The sequence below is a fragment of the Urocitellus parryii genome, chromosome 6 (genome assembly GCF_045843805.1).
Source record: "Urocitellus parryii isolate mUroPar1 chromosome 6, mUroPar1.hap1, whole genome shotgun sequence".
NCBI lineage: Eukaryota > Metazoa > Chordata > Mammalia > Rodentia > Sciuridae > Urocitellus > Urocitellus parryii.
The window spans coordinates 124,346,574-124,357,954 of record NC_135536.1 but is presented as its reverse complement, the minus strand read 5'-3'; the positions used below and the strand labels follow the sequence as shown (position 1 = coordinate 124,357,954).

Below are 11,381 nucleotides of genomic sequence, written 5' to 3'. Positions count from 1 at the left end.
ACATTTACTTTGTAAAAATTCTTCTAATGTGAATATGTAAAAATGTGCAAAATTACCATTTAAAGCTTAGAAAGACTAGTTTTTGGAATCTTTGTTAAAAAATGTATCAGGGGTCACTATGCATCAAGAACCTTGAAAAATAATTTCTAGCTTTATTATGTATATTTGATCAAATCCTCATCACTTCTATTTTCCCTTCCTTCTTCTTGTTCTTTTTTTTCTGCCTTCCACATGCTAGGCTAGTACTCTTACACACTAGCTACACTCTCAGCCTCTCATTTTCTTATATTTTTCTTCTGCTTTAAGCTGATGTATTTTTCAACTACCAGCTTCTCAAGGACATTAGTAAACAAATGGCTATAAAATTACAATACCATGCCATCATTTTAGTCAGAAGTTAGAAGTAAGGCAGTATTTTTTTGTTTTCTTTGGAATTCTAAATGAGTGCCAACACTTTTTACAAAACACATGTAATGAATCATTTTTAAGGACCAAAATAATTTCCTTTTATATTAATTAACACAACTAATTCTTTCACTTCTTTAAAACACAATTATAGAACTCAGCTCTGTCTTCCTGAGCAAAGGTATGTTTTCTACCCAGGGTAGCTTTATATGACTTTTTCTTTAATGTATAATATTTGAGTAAGTTAAGTATTTGTGTTTATAATGTCATTTATTTATATATTATCTCTTTTGAAGAAATTGTTTGATTGAATACTTACTTAGTATTAATATTTATAATTCTTCTCTTGATTCAGTGACTATTCATTTAATTTATCTGTTTATTGAATGGACTATGTACTCGGATAAATATTAACGATATAAATACGAATTCCAAACAATTTTTGATATTTTATTTTCTGCAGAGATGGAGATACAGCTTAATTGTGGAAAAGCTGAGTTGACAGAAGTTTGAAACAACACAACAGTTGAGCCCACCTACTTATAGCATATAGGAGTTGAAGCTTCCCATACACATTCTGCTGCCCTTCCTCAACCTCAGATGCATTTATCCCCTTCAACAACTCCTGGGTGTGTCATTGGTCACCGAATAAGGTAACTTCCCACCACATAATTAGGCACTGTCTCCTAATCCTTCAGGCTCCCTCCCCAATTATGGAGCCTTGGTGATGGGGCTGGGGGCTGGTCTGCTCAGTGGAAGAGGCTTCAGCAGATGGTGCAAGGGGCACCTTGGCATTGACTCGGGTGGGGGCTGCTTTCTTCTAGGAGATTGCCCTGATAGAGTCCCCACCGCTTGTCTTTCTTGTGGCTGTTTCCAGCTATACCATGGGTATCAAGGGCCACCTGAAATTAGGGTAGGGGCGGGAGGTGTAGCAGTCACAGATCTAAGAGAGGTACTGAAGTCAAGGTCCTGTCATTCCACCCAGGGAATGTGGTAACTGAAGAGACCATGACCTCTGGCTTCCAGGATGTCTTGGATCCACTTCCCGTGCTGCTTTGCACAGACTCCTTGTATGTGGAGCACGGAAGAGGATTCCCACATGGGCGCAGACAAATCACTTCAAGAGCTTTAGGTTCCTAAAGTCGACCTGCAACTCATGACCCCAGCAGAGGGAGTAAGGATTAACAGCATTTTTATTCTTAATGAATACCGGTCTATCAAGTTCATTGTGGGGTACACACCCTGGTTGTGGCAGGGACAAGAGGAGAACTACAGGGCTTCTGGTACTCTTCTGAGTTCAGGTATTTCCAGAGCTCATTCTCATTAGAGAAAATGAGAACCTGGAGGCAATGAACCTTTATCAGAGGACGGGGACAGGAGGCTTTGGTGCAAGGAGTTTGGAGGGGAACTTGAATTCTGAAGGCTGTGAGGCTGGGAAACTGCGTGTCCAATATGGTAGCTGTCATCTTGACCCCATTTTTTAAATCTTCCTCAAGCAATTAGGTGTCAGTCACCTGATGTCCAATAATTCCAGAGAATAATGTCATAATTTCCTCATATATAAAGTTCTAGTAAACTCCTGGGGTAATCTGTTCTCAGACTCCTCAAAATGTACCTCATTCATGGTCTTGCACTTTTAAAATCACAATAGTTTATAAAGCTTAGTATGGGCCGGGTGCTGTTCTAGATCCTGTATTTACACTAACTCACATAATCCTCTCAAAAATCCTATCCAATGGACAATATTACTATCCTTATTTACAGACAAATTGAATAAGCCTGCTGTGGATCACACTGCTAAACTTACGCTCTAACAGTTTGGCTTCAAGGTCTAAGTTTTTAAAGTCTACATATCGTCTCTTGAACATACTTCAGTGATTTCTCCCACTGTGACTTAATTCCTGCCAACCACCTATTTGTGTAAGACAGGACAAGAAGTCATCTTCTGAACCTATGAAGGTCCAGGGAGAAAACCCATGGGACAAGACACACCTGTTCTCCTCTTTGTTCTCAAGGCCTGATCCCACACTAGTTCATGCCAGTTCCTGAGTGAATAGTCATGGCTCACCTATATGTGTGTCCTCTGTCTTATAGCCTGCAACCCCATATTATCCAAAAAGTGGATCAGAGGTGGTGCCCACAGAAAAGCACAGCAAGGGACCCCTACAAAGTCCTCAAAGGAACAACACATGAGTAAGGTGGGTGAAGCACCAAATCTTCCTTGAATGACTCTGAGAAGAAGCATTCCCAGAAATTTTGCAAACCCATTGCTTCCCTTGCTTCTCTCAGCTCTGAAGCCTCTGCCGACCATCCTGTGGAATTTGGGTGTAGCTGCCATGTGTTCACATCATGATGAAAGCAGAAGTAGATGGAGTCATGTAAAATCTTTACTGTCCATCCTTCCTGGTTCAGTAAACTCCCAGAGCCTTTCTTTTCTCCTAATTCTTTCCCAGGCTAGCAACCCCTTCAATCCCATTTGCTGATCTAAATCTCATTAATTCAGAACACTTGTGGAAATAAACTAGGATAATACTTAATTTTAAAATATTTTAGGACAATGAGGCTCATGCCATTTCTTCATGTATGGGAAAAGTAGAACAATTTTAAAGCATAAGCTTTTGGAAGATCCAGTTTTCTAAATGATTCATAAGGAACCCTGTGCTACCTATGGCAAACACAGGACTTCAGAACGTGTTGGAAAAAAAGACATAATGTTGCATTCTGATCACCTCCTGGATTTACAAATAGTTTATATATTCTCCCTAATGTGTAGTGTATATTTTCTCCAGACATGTTTAGGATGTGTGGTACATATATGCTTCAACAGACGACAGAGACTATACCTACAAGAGAGGACCCAAGTAGTTTTGCACTTGGATTCAAGAAGGTCATTGCAAGGGACTGCAGTGTCCTGTGGAAGCTATGTACCCTCCACGAACACCTCATCAGGTTTTCTGATGAGGCTGCAGGAAAATGCAGTCAGTGATCACTAGTGGTAGCACCCTCATGGCCACAACCACAATTTTCTAGACAAACCAGGCATGGCCAGGTTTATCCCTCTGTCAGAATACTAACCTGTATTCTGAGCAGAACTTTTACTCATAATTCTGGGCACATGGAACAGCTTAAATTCCAGTTTTAGAAGAAATGATTTTATTTAATACATCAATAGAGCAATTTTCTTGACTGTGGACTCAGTTCCTTAATGTTAAGCCTGAGTTTCCTGCTGGCTCTCAACACCCACCCAAGGTGAGCACCTTAGGGTCCCCTATAGAGGCTGCAAGGATATTTGCAAGAGTTCTTTTGACATAGGATAAAGCAACCCTTCATGAAAAACAGACATGATTACTGACACGGTTGGTTTCTTAAAAACCCAAGCTTTTCTCTCATCTTATCATGTCTATTGGCTCTAAGAGGCAGGAGTGGAAAGGAGGGATATGGATGATAATTTTGACCCTTGTTTGCTAACTCAATGACTATCGCTATAATGTCCAGCTTTAAGTAAGTTGGGGGCAAGAAAGAAGTAAACTATGACCAAGACAGGTTCCTCCTAGGAGAGATGCACCCTTGCAGTCACAGGTATAGTGAACTGTGCACAGAGATGAATGGGGTTGGTGTTGCACTCTGGAGATACAGAGCAACACCTAACCCAAACTGGGGAGTTCTTGGGACTGGAGCAGGTCAAAAAGGCTTCCTCCCAATAGTGGCATTAAGATGAGATGAATCAGTCTTAGGTAGGCAAAGGGGCAGCAGGTGGCTATGGGTCAGGAGCATTCACCCCACAGGCAATGGGCAGAAGTAGAAGACCACCTGGCTTCATGAGTACCATCATAGGACTGGTATTTCTACCCACTTGTTATTGTTTGATGGACAGCTTTGCCTTCACTTAGTATTTTCAGCCCAGAGTTCGTAGACCTGGAAATACCTTATAGTTTGCAAAGCACTTTCATTTATTCTTTCAATTACTATGCACAGCATTCAGTAAGAATATAAACCTACTCCCGCAAAAAAAGCACTGCACATTGTAAAAGATACAAGGTTACAATTTAATAAAACATTATCAAGAACAGAGAGAAAATCGGAAGACAATGTCTCAATCTTTGGATAGCTGAAAAGAAAACAACAATGAATTATAAGCTAGGGAAATCTTTTATTTTAATTAATTAATTAATTAATTTTTAGTACTGAGGATTGAATTCAGGGACACTCAACCACTGAGCCACATCCCCAGCCCTGTTTTGAATTTTATTTAGACACAAGGTCTCACTGAGTTATTTAGTGCCTCTCCCTTGCTGAGGCAGGCTTTGAACTTGTGATCCTCTTGTCTTAGCTTCCCAAGCTGCTGGGATTACAGGCATGTGGCACTGTGTCCAGCTAGGACAACCTTAACCAGATAATATCAGGCTAAGAAGATCATGTCCAAAGAGGCAAGGCTAACTGTACATGGCCCTAGTTCCTGGACCACCAAGGCTGACCATTAGCCTGGGTCAGAAAAAAGATGGCTAATTGCTAGGAGGACAGTTAGCCATCTCCCTGGTCTTTGTTTTCCTCCTTCCACCAATGCCCTCTTGTCTGCCCAAGCATGAGCATTTCTGATCACACCTTGGCTGGTTACATTACCCTCCCTTCTGTAACTGTTCAATAGCAAGGCCCAGAGAACATCTCACTCATAAGTGATCCTTCCTATCCATTAAAGCTTACCAATCCCCTTTAGATATGGATTCAAGGAGTTGTGATGGCAAATTACTGATGATAGTATTTCTGTGAATGCCAAGTGCTATTATTAGTCAGTGGCCACACATCTCATAAGGAGACTATCACAGCAACTCAGTCAGTGTCCCAAAGGGACTGTGAGCAGACACAGGGCTCACCTGTGGCAAAGACAACATTCCTGGAGACCAGACGATGCTCCACGATGGAGAACTGTGGGAGCTCAATCCTTTCCACTCCAGTGACAGCCTTGTCCCCGCCACGCCAGTAAAATTCAATGTCATCCGTGGTGTAGCCATCTATCAGGGGAGAGATGAAAGGACATGGTGCATATGAGATATCATTTTGTATAAATGTACAGCTAAAGAAATTTGAATACAATGGAAGTAATGGCTTTGCCATCTTTGAATATTTTTTTAATGTGCTTGTCTCTAAGAAGTGTCACCAAAGAACTAACTTTCAAATACTCTTGTGTTACTTCTGCCATTTGCTTTGCACCGGGCTGATCTTGAAAAGTAGAGCAACTGGGGAGACTGAGGACTCTAAACAATGATCTTTTGGCAAAGTCTAACTTTAGAACTGGTGTGGGTATTGTACAGAAGTGAATTTAAAACCCTTCTTAACAGTAGCAGATAAGATGGTAGTAAAAGATGAAAACTCAAGTCTGAAAAATCCTGGAGAGATACCTTCTCTCAAGTGAAAATAGAAGGTTGAGAGACTATGGAAAATTTAACCAATCTGTGGTTGATTAGATGAACTCTTGGAGCAAAAGTAGTGTTCTCTGTGAAATGTTTGGATGATTTTGCTGACTCTATCTAGCCACGTGGTTTGCCAATCTTAGAAATGCCTGTTGTTGGGAGCCTCCTAGCCCTTTGAGATCTGCATGGGTGGTCTCATCAGAAAGAGTAATGATCATTTGCTGGATTATAACTCCAAACTCAGCTCTTGGCCCAGAGCTTACATTCATTCAGTAATTAATTGATGCTTTTGAGAATGAGTAAATAACAAAAGTCCAATGTTATTTTTAACACCCAGTTGTCTCCTAGAAGATTAGGTCAACTCATTAAATAAGATCAAATAAAATACAAATCTGAAGAAAAATATTTCAATATTACACATTTTGTATTTGAACATACACCAAAAAATGAAACATTCAATATTTGATATCAAATGAATGAACCAAAGCCACAGGATGACTGTGTCCATAGCTAATGCCATCTCCCAAGTCAGATCTGCTGTCCTTGCTCTGTAAATTCCTTCCCTCTGACTTCCTTGTGTCTCATTCTCACCTGGCAGCCTTGACAATCTTTAATAAAACACACAGCTCATTCTTCCCATGTTTGCGTCTTAACTTCAAGCCTTCCTGTAGAATCCCTTCCTGAGATTCCACTTCCCCAGGAAACACAGAATTACTCACAACCCTTCTGTCATATTTTATTTTTTTTCAAAACATCTACCACATTTTGCTTTTTGTCTAATCATTTCTGTCTTTTCTGGAATATAAGTTCCAAGAAGACAGGCACTTGCATTTAGACTGCCTTCTCTATATATCCCCTTGCTTACAATAATGACTGCATAGGGGCTGTGGATGTAGCTCGGTGGGAGGCACATGGTTAATTAGCATGCACAGGCTCCTGGGTTCAATCCCTAGTACCAAAAACCAAAAAAATAAAACAAAAATTAAAAGAAAAAAAAACAGTACTTGTACAGAGTTAAGTCCTCCAAGGCTTCATTGAATAAATTCATGGTCAATGAATTTGCCTTGATGTTAGGAAAAAAAAGCCACATCTTTTTTTTTTTTTTTTTCTCCATACCCAGTACCAAGACATGCATAGTGAGCCATCAGAAAACTGGGACAATCCCTCTTTCACTCAAGTGCTTTAACCATGGCTTCTCTGCAAGGAGCAAGGGAGGGTCTTTACACACTGTGGGATTTTTTTTTTTTTTTTTTACAGCAGATCTTCCTGCTTATTGTTCCCCACAGTCACACTTTGCGCTGTGAACCTATACTCTCAGAAACCACTCACTGTGTGTTCAGGCAGTTGGAATGAAAACTGCTTCCTTACTTGGACCCCAAATTTGCTTTCCTTAAATTTCCACTGTCTCATTGGAGTCATGCCCTCTGGCCACAGAGAATTCATTTAACTTCCTAGGCTCATCCTTCAACTGTTGGGAAATCATCATCCTTCCCTTGAGCCTTCTGTTCTCTATGGTAAATGTCCCTAGATAATTCAATTATGCATCACTTGACATGATTTTATGTCTTTCATCTTCTCTGAAAGCACAGCTTTCAGAAACCATGACAGTGACAGAGTATGGAAGTGAAGGGGCACAGTGTGGCTGGCTCTACCCAGAACCTGGACACTAACCTCCCCTACAAACAATTTCTTCACCTGCTTGTACAGGGACATTTCCTTTGCATCAAGCGACATTGCAAAGTCAAAGTCACTTAATCACCAAAATCCAGTATAAGCATTGACAACCCTCAATCCAATTGAGATTAAAAATAAACCAGTCTGTGATAGGGCAAGATCAACAGCAAAAACATCCCCATATGCCAGGAGGTGTGGTTCAGGTAGCAGGGGGACATCTGCTTGTTAAATGTTATAGATGCGGCTCTCATCCCTGACATGGAAGTACTCAGCACTGAATTACCAATAAAGCATCTGAATACTCCTCAAATTGAAGAAAATTGCCAAGATGCAGAAATGGCCTGCTTGTAGAGCTCAGATCCTAATGGGAAATGAGTTTTACTCTGGCTGCCCAGGGTCGCAGCAGTATAGCCACTCATGCATGATGAAACATATTTTAAGAAAATTGCATCTCAGTGTTTGCTCTCTTCTCACTGAATCGACCAGGATGAGGAACATTTGTTTTCTTATATTTCAACACAGCAAACAGAGTCTCTTAATCAGATTAGAACAAAGAACTCTCTCTGTACTAAGCACTCCCCCCACCTCCATCTTCCTCTCTTTCTGTTTCTATTTTGCTATTTTTATTGGTCTTTTCCTCTCTAACTCTCTTCTATCTCTCTCTGTGTCTGTTTGTCTCTCTGTGTTATGACTGTGAAATATGCAGAGTGGAGAACTATATTTTAAGGTAGTTAAAAAGTATGCCTGGAACATTATCAATGCCTTGGAAAAGAGGCTAAATAATGAAAAAGAGATCTAGAACACAAACTGGAAGAAAAAGAAACCCAGACACAGATACACACAGCTTTCAATTTCCAAAGTGCAGTTCTGCTCATCCAGTGGGTATCTTCTGAGATCCATCATGCACGCTGCTGTTGTGGTGATTCTGAAATACATAGAGCAAGAGGAGATATTAAAGATGGCCTGAGGAATATAGCAGGAAAACTGCTTCTTGATAACCATGTGTGACCCCATGTATGGCCCCCCTCTCCGGGGTACACATGACTGAACACCTTTCACTATCTACAGAGAAATGTGAATGAAAACAAACTCTTGAATAGAGATAAACTAGATCAGTTTATCAAGGAAAACAACAGAACCATCATTTTATTTTAATATTTTAAATTAGTAAATAAAAATTGTATCTATTAATAGTCGTATTAACACAACACTGTTTTAAGATGTGTATACATTGTGAAATGTTAAAATGAGGTATTACTTCATATAGTTATCTTTTTGTGTGGCGAGGATACTCAAAACCTATTCTCTCAGTAATTTTCAAATATACATTATTAACTATAGACAAGGTATTGTAATAAAGACTTAAAATCCCATTGAAATTAGTCACTGAGTCTTGCTGATGTTTGATAATGAATGGTTTCCAAAGAAGTTCTTACCTTCAATTTTTGTTTTGTCTCCTGGTCTATCAGCTCTCTAACCTTTCTAGTACTGAGAGACCTTATGTGAGGAACACACTGATTAAGATTTAATTATCTGATTTTCCATGTGGAGTGTTAAAGTAGTTACATGTTCATAGACTGTACTTTGAAACTTTTAACAAAGCGTTTTTTTTTTCTTATTTTATTATAGTTGTGTGTTGAGAGGGATTGTAAATAAGTAGAGTTTCTCATCATGTTGACATCTGTCTTATCATGTATTTGGTTTCTCTGTTATTGATTACGAAAGAAAATTCAGTGGGTTAGCTTTCCTTGGTGACAATTAAAACCAAAGAAAGAATTTATATCATTGTTTCAAGACAGTTAAGCCTCCACCAGGCTCTGGTTAAACCAACTGCACAATGGGAAATAACACACCTAGAAATAAGTCCATTCTCTACCATGTCTACAGCCTCCTCTTAGGGAAACCAACCTATTCAAAGACACTATCGAAAACACAACACTTGAGCCACCACATTTTACACTAAATTTCTCCAGAACCTCAACACTTCCCCACCACTGCAGAAACTGACTGGACGGGGTGGGACCTGAACCAAGGACGGATAACCAGTGGCCTCGTTAAAAGGCAGAACAGAGCTAAAGGGAAGTCTTTCATGGAAATAAATTAAACTACAAAGGTAAGATTGGAAGGGAGCCTGCAAAGTCACGACTTAGTGGCTTATGAGCAAAGTATGCTAAACCATAATAGTGGTACAGAAATTGCAGAGTTCATAGTTGAGGAGACAGCAATAGTCATCTCCAGGGAGCAGCATTACTAAGGCTTATGCAGTTACTGAACAACTGGCAGTTCTGGCTATGTACCATCAGTAGTAGGTCATAAGAAGGAAGAGGTATTTTTCCTGACAGATCAAGAGTCATCTTGAATCCCCCAGCTGCTCTTCAGATTCCACCTTACTTGAAGCCCGGTATTTAGCTTTCTCTGGCCAGCTATCATCGTGAATATTCTCTCTCTCTCTCTCTCTCTCTCTCTCTCTCTCTCTCTCTCTCTCTCTCTCTCTCTCTCTCACACACACACACACACAAAAAAAAAAAATCTTAAAAACACTACTAACTACTAATACCTAGGGCAATGTAAGCAAGCATTATTTCTATTCACACACCCTAACCAAAACACTGTCAAACACCACCACATGCCAGTTCTGAATGACTTATACCATTTAACCTAAATGCAGGTTCTAAGGGAATAATGGGGAAATGTATGCCCTTCTACGAGCACCGGGTTTAGCAGCAGGTTTAGGAAAGTTTTACTTTTCAATTGCTAAGAGAAGCAGTGAGGAAGAATACCAACATCCTTGACAAACATTTCAATGTGAACTTTTTTCTATACAAATAGCTTGTATATCCATACAGATACACACCATATGACCTATACCAATGGGAAAATTGAGGGATTTTTTTTCCCCTCCAAATGTCATGACACTTCAATTGCCTTGGAACTAAGGAATGCACTGCATTCTATAACCCCAAATAAACACATAGCTCTTTGGTATATTTTTCTGCAACATCTTATTTCCCAGCCAACTGAAGTTCCAGCCTTGCACTTTTAAATTCTGGCATGTTTTATGGCAGCTTGACAACCCAGCTTCTGCACAAGATGCCTATAAAGGCAAAATGAGAACAAAATTCTGCTAAAATTGTAAATTTTTATGAAGAGAAAATGACCTCAAATGAAATGTTAGAATTTTAAATTTTCCTACATGCTTTGGTACCTTTCATTTGGACAGTCAATAATTGAGATTATTATTTCTTATCATTTGTTATTTATTATTTATTTATCTTTTATTTTTCATTTCCCCCAAACTATCCCTAAAATACACACACACACACACACACACACACACACACATACACACACACACACCCCCACCACCACCACCACCACCACCAACACCAACACCACCAAACCACATAAACAAACTGAAATAGTTTGAAGGTACTTAATGCAGCAATCTCAATTTATTGTAGTATTATGTAGAGTGTTTCACAGAAATGGTTGAAAGGAAATTAGAAAGCTAGAATAATTGGTTAGATCATTCACTTCATCTCACCAACTCCCGTTATTTCCCACAATACAGGACTTGTGCACATCTATTTTGGTATACTACTGCCATAAATTGAAACACTTTCCATTTACCTCAGGAATAATATATAGACATGCTTTCCACTACTCTTTTTCCTTTGGATGAAATACACAGAAAATCCTGTCAGTGTGGAGAGTGTGACACAAAAGCCTGCACATGCTACAAAAACTAAGTTCCCAGGTAACAAATGGAAGAAAGAATGGGGTCTGTTGGGCAACTGGGACAGAAATACAAGAAAAGAGAACATGTGGGAACAAAAAGAGAGACCCAGAAAACTCTGCAGAATGCCAGAACCCTTACTGAGCCACAAAGCCCTC

The 11,381-nt window shown here is 39.6% G+C and overlaps 1 protein-coding gene across 3 annotated transcripts in view; it reads right to left on the bottom strand.

The window, feature by feature from the left end:
• The window catches only part of Gabrb3 (gamma-aminobutyric acid type A receptor subunit beta3), a 240,557-nt gene that overhangs the window by 63,911 nt on the left and 165,265 nt on the right, over positions 1 to 11,381 (bottom strand). For all 3 annotated transcript variants that reach the window (XM_026402611.2, XM_026402610.2, XM_077799952.1), the window contains exons 5-6: positions 8,330 to 8,412; positions 5,277 to 5,414 (exon numbers count right to left, since the gene is read on the bottom strand). In XM_026402611.2, the coding sequence (XP_026258396.1) occupies positions 5,277 to 5,414; positions 8,330 to 8,412 (221 nt within the window). The remainder of the gene's footprint in view (positions 1 to 5,276; positions 5,415 to 8,329; positions 8,413 to 11,381) is intronic.